General features: G+C 35.7%; 1 protein-coding gene across 2 annotated transcripts; it reads left to right on the forward strand.

Moving 5' to 3' along the window:
* Positions 1–2,873: 2,873 nt before the first annotated feature.
* On the forward strand, positions 2,874–23,785 carry LOC121411633 (dipeptidyl peptidase 9-like). 2 transcript variants are annotated; one of them, XM_041604443.1, is made up of 18 exons: positions 2,875–3,023; positions 5,986–6,252; positions 8,023–8,291; positions 9,796–9,964; positions 10,785–11,027; positions 11,535–11,596; positions 12,061–12,164; positions 13,257–13,425; positions 13,971–14,103; positions 15,009–15,150; positions 15,971–16,055; positions 17,260–17,395; positions 18,200–18,348; positions 18,897–19,043; positions 19,430–19,582; positions 19,857–19,999; positions 20,343–20,454; positions 21,375–23,785. In XM_041604443.1, the coding sequence occupies exons 2-18, from the start codon at positions 6,021–6,023 to the stop codon at positions 21,465–21,467; spliced, it is 2,541 nt and encodes an 846-aa protein (XP_041460377.1). In that variant the 5' UTR covers positions 2,875–3,023; positions 5,986–6,020; the 3' UTR covers positions 21,468–23,785. The 2 variants fall into 2 exon arrangements, with proteins under 2 accessions (XP_041460378.1, XP_041460377.1); XM_041604444.1 differs by lacking the exons at positions 19,857–19,999; positions 20,343–20,454; positions 21,375–23,785 and adding an exon at positions 19,743–19,790 and having other exon boundaries at positions 2,874–3,023.
* Positions 23,786–23,929: the final 144 nt, after the last annotated feature.

A 23,929-nucleotide genomic window follows, 5' to 3' on the forward strand; every position in this document is an offset into this window, starting at 1 on the left:
CTGAACATTGCGCCTGCCTTGTAGATTTAACTCTTTCTCCTGTTCAAAATTCTTGAATGTCACAGTGGAATTCATGTTCATTCAATATGTCATTTATATTTCTTTAAAGACATTTTTGTCCTTTTTTGGTGAATATTTTTGTCGATGTTTTCACAAGTGCCTGAAGTCTCCAAAACAGTGAAAATATTTTTTTTCTAATGTGAAATAAATTCTTAAAAGTGTTAATCATGTCACAGAATTTTATAGTCTCTGATATTCTCACCCGATTACTTACGATACAAAGGTTAATATAAAATACATCTTAAAATCATGCAGTTCAATGAAAAAGGACAGATGATGCCTGCTATATAAAAAAATATTGTACCATAATGGTATCCAAAAATCATATATACTTACAGCCCTTTAAAATAGCCACAATACAAATTTGAAGATAGAAGCCAGTTATGGTAACGATTTGTAAAATGAGTTTGTACACAATCCAATGAAATGTTCACCCAGCTATCTGTATTTATGAACTATAAATGAAACTTCTTTGCCAAAGAGATGTTGAAAGTCTGAAATTACCGAGAAATTTGCAGAATATTAAAGCTTGGTATTCCTGCCAGGTGGCAGGACAATTCTAAGCATTGATGATACATTACATGTCCTACATGTGCTTATCTGTGTTGGTGATCTTTAGTGGGATTTTGTTTTCAGCATTGATTTCATGATGTCACAAAGTTCAGTCACTGTTACTTTACCAGATTTAGATAGTGACAATTTGGTTTTTACAGACTTTCTCATGAAGAAATCTGTGTTTACTTCAATTACTTTCATTTGTCTTTAATTTTGAAACGTGTTAAAATTTGTTTCTGTCCACTGAATCTCTCTTGTGATGGTCCATGAAGTACAGTGACAATATCTGCTTTATTCACTACTGAAGATTGTTGTAAATGTCATGTGAGTATGCAATAAGGTGCACCAAGATATCTTCTTGTGTACTTGTAAGGTGTATAAATTTAATGTATATATTGTTTTTACAATAAAATGTCTAAGAAATTCAATTTTTTATTCTCTCAACTGAGTTTTATATGGTTCTATCATACATGTATATGTTTATATAGGGCAAAAGGAAAAAAAAGTATCCTCTATGGTCATAATTCCTTTGTAAACGTAAATTCTGGCTGTTACAATCTCAAAACAAGTATTAACAGAATCAGATAAGATGACTAGGTAGATGTTTGTGTGTATAAAAAAATTAAATTTAACTTCCATGTTCCTATGGACATAAACTACAAGCCTGCCTGTATAAAGAATATTGAAATTATTTACTTTTTTATTATTTGATAACTAATTTTACTATAAATTAATTGCAAATTTATAAACATCTTTTTTTTTTATATCAAACACCAAATTTTTCTTGACATTTCATGTGAGGATAAGGGAATATGCAATGAGGCAGGAAGACAATGGAAAGGAAAGGTAAGATACATGGGGGGGGGGCAGAAGAGAGAGAGGGGAGGGGGAGAGAATAGGGGGAGTGGATAGGGGACTGTCAAGAGAAATGAAAGTAAGAGAGAGTGGGGGAGGGAAGGGAGTGGATAAGGGTATAATAGTCAAAAGTAAGAGAGGGGGATCATTCGCAATAGGTCCATGAGGGGATGGACGAGGGAAATGACAGTGAGGAGGGGGAGGGAGTGGATCGATAAGGGTGGGATGGATTGGAAAAGACGGGAAGACAATATAAGAGAGCGATTGAGGAAAAAACCTTAAAAAGTGGGGAGATGGATAGGGGAAAGGCAAAGACATGGTAAGACAATAGAAACGCAAAATAAAAGGGAAGAAAAGGGAACGAAGTTGAAAAGGAATATGCAAAGAAAAAAAAATCACAGAAAATTCATGAGATGGAATCCAGAGGAGCCTGAGAGATAGTTCTAAGGTTGGGAAGACAAGGAGAGAGAGAGGGAGATAGAGAAGCAAAATACCTGCCTGTTGAGGAAAACGGGAAGGAAAATGAGATATACTAGAGAAACCTGGGGGAGAGAGAGAGCTAAAGCAAGTGCAGCGTTGTGGCCCAGTGGATTAATCTTTTGACTTTGAAACAGAGGGTTGTGGGTTCGAATCACAGCCATGGCGTAATTTCCTTCAGCAATAAATTTATCCACATGCGCTGCACTCGACCTTGAATGCTTGAGTGCCTATATAGGTAGTCCATAAAGCCGGGGTATTAATGATAGCAGCTGGGGATAGCAGGGCCCGCTGGGAGAACAGTTTTCAGAACTGATGTGGCTTTCCTGGGTAAATACTATATACCTATATTATTATTATAATTATTACCTCATTTGGATTAGAGGCATGTTCTTCAATTTAGAAATCAATTTAAGCATCGCTTTGTTTCTGTGTTGTTTGTTTTTATTATAAATTCATATATGTTGGTTTCTTAATTATTATGTGAAGAGGATAATGTAATAATGATAGAATTGTTTCTGAAAAGAAACTCAAGCTGGGGATGATATCGCTGCAAAGATTTCAGTCGAGTATCACTTTTATTCATTCCAAATGCAGTATATAGGACCTGTAAAATTCAACGTATCAATACATGTTCAGATCGTATGGGAAGCACTCGACCACGTCTTTATACTTCCCCAGAAAGCCTTAGTGTGACATTCATGAAAGATTCATTATAATATATATTTTGTAAGAGTTTCGAACTAGTTCATCTAAATATTTTCAAACCTGGCTGAGCCCCGTCCAATTCTGAACATTAACATAGAGCTATTAACAAAGTGCACTGCAAAGACTGTCGTACCTATCATACGTAAAGAACTATGGGACCGCTCGATTTTTTTTTTTTTTTTTTTATTGTAGTACGAAATTCACATTGTGTAGTTTTCCGTGATCGGATAGGTTAAAAAAGCGACGAAAAGAGACTTTATTTTATCTTTTTTTGGAATCACATTGTTCGTCTATCAGTTGAGTTCATGGATGTAGAGGATTAGAAAACTCTCCCCGATTTTTCCAGACAATAATCTAATCGATAATAGGTAAGAAATATCAAAATAATAAATGAAGAAAATCCTATCGCATTTTTCACCTTTTCGCTTTCGCACGACGAGCCGGGCGGCTGTAGGTTGCGACTCGTCTGACTTGGCCCTGCCACGGCCGCTGGCATGGCTTGGACCGGGCAAGGAATTGCCGATGCGATCGACGTGTTGTAGGGTGAATGTGCATGTAGCTGTAGACAGCTGGCAGCCATCTGTTTCGAGGAGTTTTAAATATTTTTTATTTCTCTTTGTGCACAGACGACTCGCTATCTTAAGTTCCAGCCACCAGGCATTAGGGGGATAACAATCAGTAGAGGCGCACGGCCAATATGGGAGACTCTCCAATAGCAATAGGGGAGACAATCTCCCACATTGGAGACTTGCTTTGCAAAAGGACAAAAGAAACAACACCAACAAAAGCATGATTTTTCACCCAAAATTTTGTCTCACTGAGGTCAGAAGCCCATTTGTTTTGTTTTGTGTGTGATTGACAACGAAAATCCTTATCAAAACAAAAGTAGACAGTGAATTTTTAAAGTAGAGGGTGAAAAGGGGTAATTTTTAATGAGGAATCTGCTTATCACATTTTTATTTGCCGCCAAGGTAATCCTTTTGCCGCAAATGTAAACAAAGGAGATTGGTGTCCAAAACTGGAGACTGTCTCTGAAATTGGATACCCGAATTCTTCACGAAAGTCTCTGATATTGGAGATAATCTCCCACATTGGAGACAGTCTCCAATATTGGCCGTGCGCCTCTACTGACAATGCACTGAATAATATCCCCCGACGGGGCTCATCGATTTTTGTCTTTATCATAAAAAGATATAAAAAGGACTAGGCCCTACTAAAATCTAAATGGGGGGTCTGGTCCCGGTGGGGTCACTCATATGACTTGGGGACCGCATGACCGTTACCAAAATCGCGGGAAAAGGGGTCAATTTCACGGAACGTCCGCGGACAGAACTTCCTCGAAGTAGTGAAAATAGGGGTGCTCACTGTCCTCGATCTGATGGAAATAGGGGTCAGGAAAAAGGGGAGAACGATTACGGGAAGTAAAATCCGTCGCCGAGTCACCAGCCGCAGAGGGTGCGCGCATCATGCTCTGTATCTTTATATGGACAAATCTACATTTATTTTTACAAAGAATTCTACTTTTCTTATTTTTCAAGAAAAATAAAGTTCTTTTGGATTATTATGACTTGGCTCTTGGTCATCTTTAAGGACTGAGCACTCTGACGCCTGTGTTGCAATTTCCTCTAATGAGGAAAGGGTGTTAAATGCCCTGTCCTTGAAATACGTAAATAGGGGTAAATTTGCGAAATGGGCAAAAGTGTCCTTACAATCTTATAATTAGGGGTGTTTCAAGGTGCCATTTTACCGCAATTTTGTCCTTGTTTTGCGTGAAAATAGGGGGGTAAATTTCACAAATGTCCTTGAAATTGACTGCAATAGGGGGTCACTTGCATTTGTGGTAACGGTCATACATGTCCCCCTCTGCGGCTGAGTGACCCCACCGGGGGTCTGGTGTCCAGACACTTTATATTTTTGAAGGCTTTTTTTTGTCTTTGAATTACACTAAAAATACGAATTCATTAGGGCATTATCGTGATGTAGGAAACCACCGTTCACTTCATACAGCAGCGCTTTATTCAGTCACACGCACGGTTCCCTATTTCCACCTCCATTCACTTTGTACACAAGTGCGCGTACACAAATCTACGAGTGGTTCCCAAAACCACGATTTGGCCTTCATTAGTTGTAATCATCTTCTATTTTGTTCTCTATAATATTTCCTGACATTTTTTACTAAAAATTGGTAAAACTTCCCTTGTAATTTTTTCATAAAAAACTTTCTAAAATTGATCGTCAGACACACAACAACTGGGTATACCAAAAATTATTCTGTTTTGGCCTGAAATACACCAAAACGGAAAAAAAATAAACTTAAAAGGGGGAAAAACAGTGACTTACTTCGGCTGTTGCGCAACTCCCTGGTTGATCTGACTTAATACATAAACATATGGCCATTGTACAGATCGAGCTACAGTACAACTTCGGTCTCTGTATTTGGTGAGTGGAGCCAACAGAGTTCAGCGAAACAACCAACATAACGGAGAACGAAGCTTTTCTATAAAATGTGCATGTTACCAGCGCGCAGTGCAGCGCAAGTTGGACTCAGAGAGTAAAAATCACTAGGCCAAATTGTGTTTTAGGAAATTAGACTTAGATCTATGCGTCGATTCGTATGCATGAATTTACAGTTACTACCAGAACTCTTTTGGCAAATATCAGACACGTAAAGTTGTGTTGCAATTAATTTCGGTGATTACTTTAAATTGCGCTCGCTCTCTGTCTAATTAAATCCATAATTACTTGATTGTTGAGAAAACAATTTAGGGCCTAGATCTATTTCAGCTGCGCAAATGCCAGTTTTAATTATTGCTATATCAATTTTGATATAGAAATCAGTAGATAACAATTAGGATCTACATACCAAACAACGGACATCTTTCGGCTCTAACTTTAAACATCAGAGATCTTCTTCAGCTCCACGCTACTTTCACCCCAGCATAAAACAAGTGCAGATCCAAAAGAGGACTGGTGCAAATCTGTCTGAAAAATTTGACAGGCAAAAAAAAAGAAGTCTTCTTCACTCAGTTTACGGGTGTGCAATTACATGTATGTTTTTTTTACATGGTCAACCATTAGATTTTCAAATGTTATGAGTGCACCCGCATCTTCCGCCACCCCCTAGATCTGCGCCTCCATGTTGTAAAAGATACATTCCCTGATCTCTCATATGAACCTTACATTGGTTGAGTGATGGTGTCATTAGTGTGTGTTTGTCTACAAGTGCTCAGTCTAATTTCATGTTCGCAGACATGGGGGCCCTTTATTTAACCATATTTTTTACAAATATTTCATCACAACTTGATATATTCTTTCATCTCTCTTCATCAGAATCAAATACAGATAAATCTTTGAAATCTGAGACCATGGCGACGGGGCCGACTTCTTCAACAGTTCCTGATTCTAACCCACCATTCAGCCAAGGACTGCAAGGAGGGGACAGAAAAAGAACTTGGCAAGAACTGCACAGCAATGTCAAGTCTATGAGAAGGATCCACATGCTCTTGGCCAACCGGGTGTCACTGGAGTTTACTTTCAGGGTTGTTGAAACCGAGAATGGACCAAGGACGAGGCTGTACTTTTTAGGAGTTCCACCAGGTAGGACCCCGGTCGCTTTGATGATAATGTAAATTAATAATTTTGTCATTTCACCATGACTTCTATTCATAGTGATATCCTACAATGTTTTAGACTATTTTATTTGTAAAACATCAAACAGACATCTTTTAGGTCAAATTTCTAGTTGAACAGATTTCTGTTCAAAAGATCTGACTGAGGCAAGGTTACCTGTTCTGCTGTCCTGCTGCTACTTGTTCTTAGTTTAGATAAATCAATTGATCCTTCTTACATGCATGCTGCAGTTATAAACAAAGCATTTTGATGAAAAGTTAATGCCACTCTTTCAGAGTCAAGGGTCATGACTTCATTTAAGGTATTACTGAAAGCCTGTCTTTAGCTTTATTAAGAATTTATCATATTTTGTCTATCTACTGATTTTAGCAATTACTACACTCAGATATACAGTATCTACAAGAATTATTTGTACACTACATGCTCAATGCAAAATGAGAAGATAAACTATGTTGGATAAGAAAATATCCTAAGTTTGCCATCATAAAATACATAAATAATGAATTATGCATCATATGAAAGAGGGAAGTATAGCAATTGTTTTGCACCTAGTTGGAAATTGTGATCGGTCACGCATGAACGATGATGAATTATGAAATGCAATAATGCATATTTTCACACCTTGCTGTGATAATTGAAGCGCAGTGCGCAACTCTTCATTGATCATGACTTATTTTCTATTTTTCTGAGAGATGAGATGATATGTTTTCATTTGATATACAATTCGTAATATTTCAGTTGGTTGTATGGATTTCGTTAACAATTTTAAACAAATTGATCTCTGACAGCTGATTGCCTCATTGACTTTTGTAAGTGGGTGTAATTAGATTAATTTTTCATATATTTCATCTCTTGTCAAAATGAATATAAAAATGGAATAGAAAGTATGGCCTTTGTTTTGCAACTACTTCCAAATAGTGATCACTTATGCATAAATGATTATGAATTTTTATATGCAACAATGCATATTTTCAGACCTTGCTGTGATTATTAAAGCGTACATGTAGCGTGCAACTCTTCCTTGATCATGACTTATTTCCTTTTTTTCTTAGAGATTAATTGATATGCTTTCATTTGATATACAGTTCTTAATATTTCAGTTGGTATTGCAGATTTCATAAATGATTTAAAACAAATTGATGCCTGACTGCTGTTGCCCCATTGACTTTTGTGCAGGGGTGTAATTAGATTCATTTTTTTTATTTCATTTCCTGTCAAAATGAATAAAACCAGTGAAAAGAATCTGAATTTTATATGAAATGAAAGCATGTCATCTCATCTCTCAGAATATATAAGAAATATGTCATTTGTCATAATCATTGAAGCATAACTCGTAGTGCTTCAATGATCATGACAAGAACTTACTTCTTATACAAAAAATATAAAAATATGCATTATCACACTTATTGAATTATAATTATAATCATTCATGCATGACCAAGGCGATAACAATTTGCAACAAGATGGAAAGCAAAGACTATACTTTTCTCTTTTGTATGATATATTATTCATTAGAGTTTATGAAAGCCAGGTTACCACTTTTTGACTTTTACATGTATCAAAGTCAATCCACTCATTTTCAGTGTTTTTAATGTACAGTGTCCAAATAATTATTGTAGACACTGTAATACTAAGAAAAAAACCTAATATGTATGATTAGAAGATATAAGAAGAGGACTACATTTAGAATGCTTCAATATTGATTTGATAATGTTTTATGAATTCATTCCTTTACAGGTAATAGGGAAAACACGCTACTCCATGCTGACATGCCCACGGAGGAAGATGATGGTAGCGGAGATTCGGTCTCACGCTGGAAACCCTTGCTCATCCCATTCCGAGGTCTCATGCAAACTGGAAACTTCTCCAAGGAGGAACAGCTGCTAAGAGAGAGGAAACGTATGGGGACGTTTGGCATAACTACCTATGACTGTGATGTAGAGAGTGGACGATTTCTCTTTCCTGCCAGCGGCAGTCTGTTTACTTGTGTAGATCCCGATCTCATTGTGAGTACATAAAGATATCAGTCCTGGGCCCCATAACACAAAGCTTTGCGATGAATAGCAAATATGAAAGAACACTTCTGATTGGTTCCTGGTCAGTGTTTTGAGCCAAATGCGCATGTAACAATGATCTTGATTGGTCGGTTCATTTAGCGATTGTCGCTAATCTTTGTGTTGCAGGCCCCATGTGGGTGTTGCATAGAGGTGTTCATAAGTTAAGAGCGACTTTAAGAATGACTGGTGGTCCTTTTCTTGTGGAAAATCGTATAAAGCAAAATGTTCATTGGCAATGGTTTAGCGCTTAAGAAAGGTTCACCAGTCGTTCCTAAAGTCGCTTTTAACCCTAAAATGGCCGGGGGGTTGAATCCCCCCTCAACATTTTCTGTGATCATTCCACGGCACGAAATTTTTTGACCGCGCCACTCACAGAGTATATACTTTTAAGTCTCGCGCATCTTTTGAGACCAAATTTACGACACCCGGGTATGCGGTTCCAAAATTACGCAACATTTCGTAAATGCATCTCAGGCCAAAAATTGTTCCAAAACGTGATTTTGTGTACAAAGTTACCGGTAATGCAAATTGAGTTTTCTCATCTTATTCATAAAGGTATGATTATTTTTACTTTAAACAGCTGAAATCAATTGTTTTTAGCATAATTATGCTTTCAAAAAGGTTGTGCAATAAATCTGGTGAAAAAAACAAAGAAAAACAAAAGGTTGAAAAGCAAAGAAATCCATAAGAAATTCATAAAACAATAAAATACATAAGAAATTGATTTCCAGAACGAGGTTTTTTTCAATTGCGATTGTTAAGAATGCTACAAAAAAAATTTTACCAAAAATTAGCGTTTTAGGAGCTTTATTTAGTGAATTAGAGCAAAAAGTATGATTTATGCATAAAGTAGCATAATTCATATAAAAGAAAATCTCATTATTTGGAAAATTTTACCATACAGCCTTGTAGATTACATCGCACACTACCAGCGTGCAAATTTTTGCGGCGCTCGCGCAAACGGCCGAGATCTGGGGGGGGTTGAATCAATCCCCCGGCCACAGAACAGCCAAAAAGCCCGGCCTAGTTAGGGTTAACCTATGAACAGCTTTATGAAACGGCACACAGGTATCACTTTAGGAAGGGTTCAAAAAGGATTCAATCAAATGAATACTGAATTGTTTGTATGTAGAAATTAAAGTTATGTGGCAAATTATTTTAGTTGGAAGCACCAACACAATGTAAATTTTGTAAACTCACACAGCAAGGGAATGCAGTGTGATGTGTGCTTTTCTAACACTAATTGATTCCAAAACATTAAACACCAAACTTGAAATCTACTAATGTATGATTGTTTTGTTCAGATATTCCCAGTATACCCTTGTGAAGCACCAACACAATGTCATTTTTGTAAACTCACACAGGAAGGGAATGCAATCTGATTTGTGTTTCTAACACTATTACAAACACAGACATAAACACCAAACTTGAAATGTATGATTGCTTTCTTCAGACCTACCCAGTATATCCCAGTGAAGTACCAACACAATGTCAAGGAGTGAGATTGGATGCCAAGCTATGCCCTACCAACAGCAATCTATTAGCATTCATCACAGAGAATGATCTCTGGGTATCCAATGCCATTACGGGAGACGAGAAGAGATTAACATTTGCCAATAAAGGTGAGCTCATTTTCCTCTGACTTCATGAACTGAATTTGTTTCAGAGCAGAATAGCTTATGTGATATACTTCATGTTCAGATCATCTTAAGCTTGTACTAGATGGGGTAGATTATAAAGGCTTATTTCACAACATTTTGTAATTTTCTTGTTATCAAATTTTGGCAATGACTGGCTCATGTACAGTATGTTTACTATGGTGGCCGGCTCCAATCAGAACCGTCCACCCTTCAATCTCACCCACCTGACTGGCACTAATTTTTGAACTGCTACAGATAATGATAGGGAATAGGAAAGCAAACTAGTTTTCACCCCCTGAACTAATGTGATAAGGTTTCGGGCGATTCTCTTACCTCCACCAAAAAGACCCTGGTCCCTAGTGTGACGAACCTGCTTATGAAATAACTCCTGCTTAGCTTCCAACATTACTTTTTCATTCAAAATATATATACAAACCAGTGTTTGTTGAAAGTTATAATAATAACATAATGAATTTAGACCTTCACGTTGGCATTTCCGTGCTGGACTGTTGAAGTAATTAAGTTTTGGAGAATTTATTTTCACTTTCTTGACATGATGTCACTTGTACTTTATTTTGCAGAAAGTATTTGTCATCTACATGTAAACCTGTGGGTCTAAAGTAGTGAAAACTTGACACTCAATTGCCATTGTTAAAACACATTTAATTTCCTCCTCCCCAACCACATTAATGGTCGAAATGAATTACTGGGCTCTTGAAATTGGAGATTACAGATTCTTTCAGTGTTGAATTCCTGAAATGAATATATTTTATATATAATTGAATCCCATCATTTCCTAAAGGCTTGCCCAACATAGCAGAGGACCCCTGCAGTGCAGGAGTGACCAGTTACATCATCCAGGAGGAATTTGATCGCTACACGGGTTACTGGTGGCAACCGGATATCCCTGAAGAACAGAAGACAGAGAGGATGGTGTATAGGATACTCTATGAGGAAGTCGACGAGAGCGAGGTAGAGATACTCAACATCGTCGCACCGGGCCACGGGGACGGAGGGGTTGACAGATATCGCTATCCTAAAGCAGGTCAGTTAAGTTCATCATTTTGTGGCATCTCCACTGCATCCCCCAGATTTTAATCAAATGAGAGAAACCTAATATAAAGTAGATGTCAATAGCAGAACTTGCCATGACAACATACTTTTTATTTATTTAATTCTTTGGGGGGGAGGGCAAAATAAACATGTCTCACCATGTAAACGTGTTACTTTATAGGGTAAGTTGACTTAGCAAGATAACCCTACCTAGTCGATATAATAACGCTATAAAGTTGACATGGCGCGTGGTAAAGTATCTCTCCATGTCGATATAATAATGCTTTTAATTCAATTTGGCAGGATAAAATATCTCACTTTCTCGTCAAGAAGATTACACTTTACAGCTTCAGTCGTCAATGAATTGATACCAGATAGAAAATTTGTTTGCAAATGATGGGCAAAAGATAATTTGTCATGTTACTACCTATTACCATATTTATATTCGAAAATGACCCTGCTCACAATTTATTTTGTTTCACTTTTCCCTTTTTTGCAGGTACAACCAATGCAAAGAATGTGCTGAAGATTGTAGAATTCACACTTAACGATGAAGGAAAGGTACAGTGTACTATCTCTCCTACAAACATATTTGTGTATGGAATACTGTTACTTTATTACATGTGTATTCTGCTTTCAAACGTTAAATGTCATTTTAGAAGTATCAAGTTCTGATCATTCAGGTCTAGAAAATTAAAATGTCCTAATTTTTGTACGAGAAGAAAAAGTTGACTGTCCCCTCTTTCTCGTCTTCCGAGGTACCTGGTCAGTTGTTCCAGATTGTCAGCTCTTATGCTGTTCCCATTGCCAGGATTGCCCCAGTTTAGAAGAAACAATTTGACCCTTAAGTATATTTTATATCAATTTAATCAATCCAAGAGAAATATCTCTATTTATTATTTCTTACTTATAAACCAGTTTTCTGATCTTTTATGGTTGCAAGATATGATTTTTTTTCTGATTGAATTGATAACTTTTAGAAATTAAAGTTTCAACCTGGAATGGTATGATTTGATATTTTTTAGCTTGAAGAAAGTTGCATTCACAAGGAGCTGAGAGAACCACTGAAGACAATGTTTCCATGGATGGAATACATCATCAGACTAGGCTGGACACCAAATGGCAGATAGTAAGTTATTTCATTTTCGGAGGGGGGGGATGAGGGAGACACTGAAGAAAGCTGTATTCACATGAATCCAATGTAAACTTGTATGATGTCATTTCCATTTGAAAAACGTGTGATTGATTGTAAAAAACATAACCCTTTTTCTTCTTTCAAGGGGGTGCATGTATCTCTAAGAATCTGGAACAAGCAATATTTAAATGTCTGATTTGTTGGGAGGGGAAGGGGGGTGAATACCCAGCTTTACAGATAGTGAATGGAGCATAAAGAAGGCCAATAGGTCCATTGTTATCTAACATGATATCAACAACTTATCCTACAAATAAGGAGCTCATTTGTGACTTTTTTTATTTTTTTTATATTTTCTATTGATAACATGCTTTAAAAACATTGACCAGTTTTTAGTAAGATGAACCCTTATGCTATTTAACTTAAATGACTGATAAATTCCTTATTAATGAAGATCAAAACATCATTGCTGCTAAGGCAGAACCATGATGTATTTACAAGGTAACAATGACACAAAAATTGTTCAAACAATAAGACATGATAATAATGATATGGAACATTTTTATAGCGCAGCTACTATATTAATTTACTCTACTGCGCTTAATAATTGGTATCATAATTATTATTACCCCGGCTGTAGCCGAGCCGCCATACAGGCGCTCAAGCATTCAAGGAATTTCTTCCTTCCCGGCACCCATTCACCTCACCTGGATTGAGTGCAGCCAATGTGGGTAAATCGAATGTGGGAATCGAACCCACGTCCCTCAGATTGAAAGACGAGAGCCATAACCACTAGACCACAGCAACCCCATATAATTAATGAATGAATAAAACAAGTACATGGTATTTGAATTACTTGTCATTGTGGGATTTTGGTATTAAAATATAAATGGAAAAAGAAAATCATGTGTCAGCAAAACAAGTTATTGGTATGCCATTGTTATTCAATTAAGTCTAAATAAAAACAGAAGTATTCAATGCTTTAATGGTAACATTGAACAGTTCAGTAAAAGATATTCTTTACTGATGACAAAGTAAAAAAAAGAAAGGTATTGAAATAAATATCATTTACAACTTTTTCTGTGACAGTGTCTGGGCCCAACTATTGAGTCGTAACCAGCAGAGTACAGTCCTCCTTCTCATCCCTATGGATAGCTTTGTACCGGTCGGTCAAGACAAACCGATGACCTCCGAAGGCCAGGTCAACAAACCGGTCGTCCATGTTCTTTATGAGGAGCATTCTGATATTTGGATCAATGTGAGTGTTAGCTCAGTGTAATTTGATGATTGGTTTTAGACTTACTAGCCCATATTATGAAGTCTTGGTATAACTTAGACCATGGTCTAACTCTGTGCTAAAATTATGGAAAGCAAAGAATGTCAAGTTTGTTTGCATTATTTTTTTTATGTCTAATTTGAACTTTCCTTATGCTGAAATGATGAGAAAAACATTTTTGTTTATCATTTCCTGATATTAATGAACATTTTGTCAAATGAGGTGATGAATTGAACCTCTCCAGGTAGAGATTTGTGTGATAGACCACACCTTTAGACCAGAGTTCAAAATACAGGCCACTTGGTTGAAATAGGACACTAAATACAGTGGTGCATAATCATAGAATGAACCTGCTATAGTCTGAACTTAGAACTGTTCAATGTATTGCCTTGAAACATACATTTTATGGACCCCACTATGAAGACCACCAGCTGCAAGGACAGCTTTTCTTGTTACCCTTGGGCGATCTTTATATACAGGTTGATGACTGTAGAAGAATTTTTTTTATTTCTTTTGTCTCTGTCCAGTCTCACAACATCACCCACTTCTTCCCACAAACCAACCCAAATGAGATGAGTTTTATTTGGGCTAGTGAAGCGACAGGAACCAGGCATCTCTATCAGATCACATCAGACTTGCATCCAAGGGAAGCCATTCCAGGTACACCATTAACAACACTGTATCACCTTTCAGATTAATGTTCATATGAGTTCATATTTATCATTTTTCATGGTATGGAAATAATAATAATCCACTTTTATATAGCTCTTAATACATCGGAACGATGTGTCTAAGCGCTTTACAGATATGTTATTACCCCGGTCATCGGATTCAATCAGCCATTCCAGCACACAACATGTGCACATCCTCCACTCCCTGGGGAGTATTCCAGTCAGTCACCGGTGAGGCGCACACAGTACTGGACAAGCTGCAATGACTTTCACATGTGCTTTCCATCCGCATTACTAACATATGAAACACAATAATGGTACATACATGATATGAGAATATAGAAAAGGGCAAACAATTCATGCAAAACAGACACACAAAAGTAAGATTTTTCCCCAGAAGTCATAGCATATTAGAAAAATATTCTCATTTTAACTTTGATAATAACTACTGATAAATCAGAATATTAATTTTATTATTTTTTATAAAATTCATTATTATCATGATTTTTTTTCATATATTAGTTAACAATGTATACACTTTTAGATAGGGATAAACAGTATCACTTTACGTACAGTGATGACTGTGATATCAAGTTTTGTATCATCCTTCTCAGTTGGAAAATTTAACTTCGTCTGCCTGCAGCTGTGGTCGAAGAGTAAACATTCTCAAAGTAATTGACATTCCTGTATAAAGCCTATTGAATAGAATGTGTTCTATGAAGTAAATAATGTGATTATTGCAGAGTAAATGTTATAAGACATGAGAAAAGTCTTCCCTCTTTCTGTGTATTTGAGAATGCATTTTATTGCCTCGGATAATTTTTTTCGGGAAAAAGGTTTTAAAATAATTAATACATTCATAACTCATTTACTTGTTGGTTATTTCCTTCACAGGTAGTCTTAAGCCAGCCATTCTGAAGTTTGAGATGTTGACATCGGGTCATGGTGAGGTCTCTGCACATAATATATGGGTAGATGAGGACAGGTCATTAGTATGCTATACAGCTCTACATGATAGCCCCATAGAAGAACACTTGTAAGTATTCATCAAAGATGGATGTATAGACACACACAATTAGTTTTAGCATAGTATGTGGAGGGTCATTGTTTATGTGATTTTAAACTACTTATAATGCAGTTCTACTAGAAAATAACTTTAGTTTATGAATCTTGCACTTTTTACATGTTAATCATATCGGTTTATTTATTGTTGTTGTCATAACCTGAGAGAGATGGAACTTCCTTGTCAAGAATAAATTTGAGTTAATCATTTTGTCAATCACGTATAATAAATAATATATATAGGATTTGTATAGCACACGTATCCACATTGCTAGGTGCTCAAAGCGCTCCTATATTACCCCAGTTTTACCCTGGTATTACCCCGGTATACAGTTTTAGCAAAAGGAAACACTAAAAGTATTATCCAGTCCAATTATAAGTTCTTTTAATTTTACAGATTTTGAAGTTTAATACTCAGAATGATTTACAACATTGAAACTACCTCCCAAGTGTTTGTATATATTTTGTGCAGAATGTGTTTTTGCTGAGAAAATTACCAAAATAAGCACTGTACCCCTACCAGGTGTTGGGCCTTTTCTCCAATTGATAATAATACATTGTTCCAGATAAGCTGACCTGTGTTGCTGATCTTCAGTGTACTGGCTATTTAATGTAGATTTCACTATTTCACAAAGTTTATTTTGCAGAAACTAACTCTATCTAGATCCACAGTAATATGGTGACAATCTTCAATTTAAATACTTTCTCTTGATAGAAATGAATTATTCATTGCTATAACTACGGTACTTGAGTTAAGCTTTTAAGTAATGATTCTATAATCTCTTTATTCACAGATATGTAGTATCGTATGCCGATCATCATCCACCAGTCAGAATTACACAGCTAGGATACAGTGTACAAAGTGCCATGATCAGCCCAGTAAGAATCATATTCACTTATTATTATTTGAACTATAACTTAAATCATTTTATAGTAACAAAATCTTATATTTAAAAATCTAACGAGAAAATCGGTATGGGTATTAAAAAATTGAAGTTATTGCAGAGTAACAAATATTTTTTTAATAGCTCTCATTTTTCTTTCAAACATACTTTCTGTAGATATTTTATATAGGAAGAGTCTTTCAGAGTACTATTTGTAAACTACAGTCATATCTGTTTCACCTATATCGAAGGACTTCCTGTGTATAGAGACTACGAGTGGTCTAGTCAAACCTGGGTTAACTTAGACCACACTTTTATATAGTGCCAGTTGTCAACTTAAAAATTATTCTTATCCTGATGCAAAAAGTTGTCAAAAAATTAATTGAGTCCTGAAATTGGAAGAACAGGAAAATTCATTAAATGATGAATTTAAACATTGTAATTGCCACTAACATGGAAGAATATTATGAAGCCTAGCATGTAGTTTAAAGTGTTAGTTTAGAATAGGGTAAAACCCAAGTTTAATTCTCTGAATACCACCCCACAAGTTTTGTTTCCTGTGAATCATATTCCCACTTCAACCTGCCCATGAAAAAGAGACCACCCACCTGCTTTTCAAGATCCATTTTCTTGTCTCCCTATGATTTTTAGTGGGAAGTTGGGGAGGGGGGGAGAAGAGGATAAAATTAAAATGAATGCTCATATTAAAATGATGTCACCCTGACATTGTCTTACCATCAAATACTTGTCCTTAAAGAATGCAGAGTCTGATTTTTAAAAATAGTTTGGTTTCTTCTCCTGTGTAATTATTCTTGTGATAAGAAAGATGAAAATAGATGGGCTACAAACATGTAGCAATATCCTATTGATTTTAAAAATATTTTCATTATTATCATTATACGGCATTTCAAAATACATGAATTATACAATACAAATTACATAAACAATGGGATATACATGACATAATACAAAGGACCTAGAATAGAGATGAAGGGGCTGCCTGGGTTTTGAAAAGGTTAACTAAATTACTATGACCCACAGGTTTTCCTTTCCAAGCCCTTTACCTCCATCCAGGTCAGTATAAGAATTTATAGTCAGGCCTAGATGCCTACCTCTTAAAAAAAAGGTGTAGGAAATTGTTGTTTTCTATTTGAGTTAGTAGGTTCAATTGTACATGATCTACTTTATTTATGATACAGGATTTCCAGTATTGTGTGTGTACAGTGAGCAACCTGACCACGCCCCCCTTCACCACCGTCAATAGACTAGAATGGTCGACCACTGGTTCCCTGGGGGTCTCAATGAAAGAACTCTTCAAACTTATGCTGCCACACAGTAAGTAGAAATCACTAATCATCATTATGATGAACTTTCTTAAACCTCTGGGTTTTCCCATATTTATCTTGCTAACTTAATGTCACATTTATTTACTAATTTTAAACAAAACATTGTGCCATTATTTCAATTGCTTTTTAATTTCAATGTTTGAATGTTTTATTTTATGCTGTGTGGGTTTTATCATGAGAAATAAAATTGATTAATCAATCAATCATCAATGGATTCCTGTTCTAGATGCTTGTAATTAAGCTTATTTGAAACAAAATTTTCAATTTCATGCAAATCATCCCAGTTCTCACCCAGTCATAACCTCCAATTCCGTCAAGTCAACTGTATTAATAGACAAGATTTACTAAGCTGCTTACTATACCTACGCTTGTGGCCAGCTTTATTCCACCCCCCCCCCAAAAAAAAAAAGATAAAGAAAAACAAACAAAAACAGATTACGAATGCTTGTGTTATGGATATTGAATGTCATAGATCTCAGCGGAATAGTCAAAAGGATCGATGGCCGCAAAGCACAGATTCAATATGTGTAGCCGTGCCGTACATTTACCATCCCGATAAAACGCACAGAGAGTTTGCATGGGCAAGGACCTTGAGGAAAAAGCGGGTTGAGACAATTGATTCTGAAGTTGTTGTTTTTTCAGAATGAATAGTCATAGAAAGAAAGTGGGTGTATCATTCAAGGTTATTTCTGAGATATTCTGTTAACGTCCTAGTCATTGTAACATACAAAACAATGGGTTAACCATAAAAAGGTACATTATGATAGTGAGTCTCTCTTTATTCATCCTGTAGCTATGCCATTCCCGTTCGTGCCTCCGGAACTGTTCACATACAAGAACTCCTCAACTGGAGATGATATGTACGGTCTCTTGTTCAAGCCTCATAACATAGAACCAGGCAAGCAATACCCAACAGTGCAGTTTGTCTATGGCGGTCCTCAGGTAAAGAAAAAGAGCTAAAGCCTCTTCACATAAGAGGTTATTTAATCTCTTTCACAATAATAATTCTCTTTGTTTGTTAGTAGGCCTTATTATGAGCGGACAGCCAAGTAGATTTGATAGTTACATCAATGTATGTTGAACAATTGTTCACCGGCTATAGCCGTAACACAATCAATGATGCAAGACTATACCTGAATAGGGTCTGAAGTTCACCGGCTATAGCCGTAACACAATCAATGATGCAGGACTATACCCATTTTATCTAATACCTTCTTGGTCTAACTCTTTTTAGTCTACTTATGAAACAAATTTTCATGTGAAATATTAAGAAGATAAATTGGAGATTCACCATATGGGTATTAAACTTAATGGCCATTAGACTTGATGTTAAATTGACCAAGTGTCTTGAACCAAACAGCAAATAGACCTCATTGATAGGAGACCAAGTTGGTTTTGCCGATGTGGTATTGGACTATCTTAAAAGTAGACCAACTGCCATTAGACCAAGTGAATATGAATGTCACATCTCTATAATTGATTTCTTGTAGGTCCAGTTAGTGTCAAATTCCTTCAAAGGGGTTCGTTTCCTACGCCTCTACACTCTAGCATCACTGGGCTACGCAGTGGTGATCGTTGACGGACGAGGGTCTTGTAAGAGAGGACTCAGATTCGAAGGTGTTCTTAGAAACAGACTTGTGAGTAGAAAAATAACCATATTCATACATCTTTGGAGTCTCACAGGGCAGAGTTCATGGGCCACTCTTTGTATAAATGACATTTACTACGATGAAATCATGTAGTAATACAGGGGGTCTGCCTTGACAAGTCAGTGGCCTTCCAACCTTCTACATCTACCACATTTCTTTTACATGTATTCTCTGTTTTTATTGTTTATATTGTGAAGTTCTTTCAAGTTTGTATATTTGCTTTCGGTTGTATTGTTTCATCCTTGTGCATGTGATTGTAGATTTTAAAGGATGTTCAATTGAATTGAATTGAAAATTCATTTTCTTTGCTTGATTTTAGTATACATATGTAAGATTATTTATTCATAAGAAACAATTTTGTTTGGTATTTACAGGGTCATGTTGAGCTAGACGACCAGGTGGAGGGACTACGTTGGATTGCCGCTAAATCAGAATGCATTGACCTCAATAGAATAGCAATCCACGGTTGGTCCTACGGGGGATACCTATCGCTCATGGGGCTTGCAAAGAAACCAGATGTATACAAGGTAAAACTTATCTTACCATTTTTTTTCTTCTGCCCTTCATATGAAGTAGTAAAAAGTAGTAAACATGTCACATGTTGGACAATATATCATAAAGATTACACTGAGCTATATCTGTAAAATTGTGCCTCCTTAATTGTTTTAACTGAACTGTCATTTTTAGGTGGCCATTGCCGGAGCGCCTGTCACATGCTAGACATTATATGGTATAGGTTACACTGAAGATTATCTGTATATCTCCTTTTCTGGTTATTTTTAACTCAACTCTAATTTTTAGGTGGCCATTGCCGGAGCCCCTGTCACATGTTGGACAGTGTATGACACAGGTTACACTGAACGTTACCTGGACACACCCAGCAACAACCCTACTGGATACGTCCAGAGCTCAGTACTCAACTTAGCTAAGAACTTTCCTAATGAGTAAGTAACAAGAACACTTGCATTATTATTTATTCATTCATTCATTCGTTTATGTCAAATGTTGGACAATATATGTTTATTCATTTGTGTATTAACGTTTTCTTTAGAAGACGGGTGTCCGATATTCTATTTGTATTTACTATGAAATGTCAACACTGGCAGTTTTATGTCTTATTTTCTAAGGTTCTGATATAGATGTGTTTTAATGCAATCAATTTGTTTCATGTGGACTTCTTGTGTCTTTATCCTAGAGACAATGATTGCAATCTTTTGTTATCTCACAAGATACATTGTATAACTTTGAGCTTCTCTTACCGGTCTTGTTCTTCTCTTTTTTTTCCAGTGAGAATCGTCTTCTCATTGTCCATGGATTGATAGATGAGAATGTTCATTTCCACCACACTAGTCTCCTCATTGATGAACTAGTCAAACATTGTAAACCCTATCACTTACAGGTAAGAAAAAAAAAAAATAATATCTTTGGCATAACAATATTATCAAATATTGTCTGTGCAAGAACACCCTTATCAAACAATTTTAGTGCATAACGGTGCAAAAGCACCATTACGCATGCTGCTAAGGCTGTTTTTGCGGGCGTGCGATGCGTGAAAGTGTGGTGTTAAGGACGTTCTTGCACCAACAAGACAATTTCTTCTTGTGTTGTCTCAGATGTATTTGAATCATATTACCCTTTACAGGTTTGCAGTGGAGCATTTTGGCCATACATTATATTGAATGTATGGCACTGTTTATTACCTTTTGTACTCCACAAACATATTTTTTGAAATCCTGATAGCTTTTATTGGTCAGAATACAGTTATGATTTACAGAGTATGCTATCTTGAAAAAGTAAAATGAATATTGGTTTATATGATGACTTACAGAAAAAATTAGATGGTACCCGGCAAATTAATTTTTCCAAAATAAATTAAAAGAACAAGAAGAAATAAGAAATACTTCAGAAATTATAAAAACAGTAAAATACATAAGAAATCAATTTTGGTACCAGATTTTTTTTTTTCCATTTGCATTTTAGAAGTTTTATATAGTGAATATGAGCAAGAAGTATGATTTCATGAATGAAATTAGCATGATTAATAAAACTTAGTTCATATGAGAGGATTTTTATTACGTCAACCAGTAATATACAGGTTTTAAAAAAAAGTTCGATTTCACCAAAAGCAGCATCTGCTTGCACAAAATTCCTTTTGCAAACAGCTTTTATGAGCAATGAGAAATCCCTCCAACCTCCACTCATCCAAGCATGATACAGAATTACAGGTAAAAGACAGAAGGTATTGTTCCTTTATATCAGACCTACTACCTATGCCTTGGTTTATTAGCTCACAATATTCCTGTTAATGTCTCTCCATAGATCTACCCTCAAGAGAGACACGGGATCAGACGTCTGGAGACAAGTGAACACTACGAGACAAACATACTCAGCTGGCTACAACAACATGTATGAACACCGTAAGACAGATTTCATTTTCAATTTTGTCTTTGCAGCTGTAGTACCAATGATAAGTGACTATTATGTAGACTTTGGTACGACTCAATGCTGCTAGCGTGGCCAGTGCTAATAGACAGTATCTCCAACCTGCTTTTCTAATAAACACCTGCATTGAGGAATTCTATGTTTGTGATGCACTTTTTATATGAAGTGAAGCTATGGACCGTTTCATGAACATGGCCAGGCGCATTTAGTTGTCATGACGATGGCAATAAACAGTGGTGACCACGATGCCGATCATTAAAAACCACATTTCTAAATGAAGTCTAATGCGTAAGATCATGTACGGCGCAGTTCTACATTAAGCAGCTCCGTAAAGTATGTATGCCCGACTTCCAATTCATGGGGCCTTCCTTATACAATTTTTCCCGGTTTTGTAATTCTAATATAGGACTAAATGCAATCAAATTATTATGGCTCGGGCAACTTATGTAGTGAAGTAAAAATGGAAATAAAAGTAAAAGTAGTAATAATCATAATAAGGCTTTATTTACCCAGGGTAGCCACTTCAGATATAAAACTGCTATATCAGCGGGCCCTGCATTTATAACATGTTATTATAAATGAGATAAATGGGGGTCAAGCATACAAAAAGGTTGATGACCTTTTGGAATTGCCCTTCTATGTTTATTGTGCATATATAAACAATTGGCTTTTATATATATATAATGTATTTGACTGTATAGGGAAATTGCAGTTTATTCATTTTATTCATGAACTTGTGAATGTTTTCATGATCAAGAATTGATGTATACAATGTATGTCATGGTCATGTGATGCTACTGCAATTCATTCCCATTGAAACTTGTTTGTAAAATTGTTTGTTGTCCAAACGGCTGCGATGCCAATTATTGCTTTCAATGAAAGCCTGAAGCTGCTACCCACCGATTGTGTTTGGAACCATCTAGAGGTTATAAGAAAAAAAAACAGACACTATCACTTCTGATCTTTATAGACGACATGTTGTCTATAAACAGTTATGACATTATTCAAATAACAAGATGATAAAGATTACTGTGAATAAATCTGTAGACTAAAACTTCTGTTCAGATATGTAGACCACCCCATCGAATAATGTAATTTCTCATATTTTATCAGCAGTTTTGGGTAATTGAGGAAATATTTGAACAAAGTTGGGTACAGTCATGTGAAGAAAAAAAACTACCTCACACAAAAAGAAAATTTACGTAGCAAGGAACACATTTTGCATGGCAGTCATATGAACAAATGGAGAGCAGTTTGCAATGTAGTATGAGGAAAATTCTTCCTTTGGACCGTTTTCTGAACTCTGCTGCATTTCTAGCCATGGGTTAAAGTCTGTACAGGTATATGAATCATGAAAAATAAAGTTTTAACATTTCGACCACAGACATAAAGTGTTTGTTAATTTACTGATCCCTTTTGTGATGATTCTTTAATAAAGAAAATTATTGTGGTTATCGTCTTTAGATAGTGTGATTCGCTGAGCACCAGATGTTCTTATATCTACTGTCACAGATTTGTGCTATATTTTGCTACCCCTTCGTTGACCACAGATTTAAACCACAGTGAAACCATAATTTGAAATACAGGCCAATATAACAATTAAATATAACATGCTATTAATGTAGAGTCGTGTGTCAGTATTCCACATATATTTATATGGAAAGAATTTAAGGTTTTTTTTTTTCATCATTTAATTACACGTTTGAAATGAACTCAATTCTATTAATGTCCACTGAAGTATTTTCATGTATATTGTGACAGTTGAACACTTACATGTAGTCTTTAGAAAGTCTATGTTTGCAAATATTACTTATATTTGAATCATGAAATTTACATTCAAACTAGAATGATTTTAAAAGTCAGTAACCTGATAGAAATTAGACTGACATTGAAATATGTATTTTCAAAGTATACATTTATCTGTACCATACTGAGATAAAAAAAAAATAGTGCAGGAATATATGATAATGTAACAGTTCCTTTGTATTGTACTAGGAATTATTTTTCACAATTATTACATTTACACAGATTGAAACAGATATTGATATTGGATTTTAAAAAACCAAAAAATTTTAATGGCTGATTTTTTTTTATTTTGACTTTTATTTTATTGTAATTTCTATGAAAACTCTTTTCTTAAATTTTTTACCTTGACACAAGACATAAATGTATTTATAAACTTTTTAATCGTTATTTAGGGGGGGTATTATGAAACTCAGTAAGTCTTTTTAAATACATGATTAACTATATTTGTGTTTATCCATCTTTTAGATGAGCATGAGAAATGTGTGCAAAAAATGTGATATGAACTTGTGCCAAAGTGCAGATGATTATTTTTTTTAGCTTTCTTTCTATAACAGTACTTCAATTACACTCAATTCATGCACTTGCTTACCATCCTCTCTTGTTCCTCTCAAACCTCATTCTCATTT

This window comes from Lytechinus variegatus, chromosome 3 (assembly GCF_018143015.1).
Source record: "Lytechinus variegatus isolate NC3 chromosome 3, Lvar_3.0, whole genome shotgun sequence".
Classification (NCBI taxonomy): Eukaryota; Metazoa; Echinodermata; class Echinoidea; order Temnopleuroida; family Toxopneustidae; genus Lytechinus; species Lytechinus variegatus.

Bases quoted from the DNA above. Each gene is read 5' to 3' on its own strand.
- LOC121411633 (XM_041604443.1), top strand. From the start codon at position 6,021: ATGGCGACGGGGCCGACTTCTTCAACAGTTCCTGATTCTAACCCACCA. The intron at 11,028-11,534 runs GTCAGTTAAGTT...CCTTTTTTGCAG, and splicing joins ATATCGCTATCCTAAAGCAG to GTACAACCAATGCAAAGAAT. The intron at 11,597-12,060 runs GTACAGTGTACT...GATATTTTTTAG, and splicing joins CACTTAACGATGAAGGAAAG to CTTGAAGAAAGTTGCATTCA.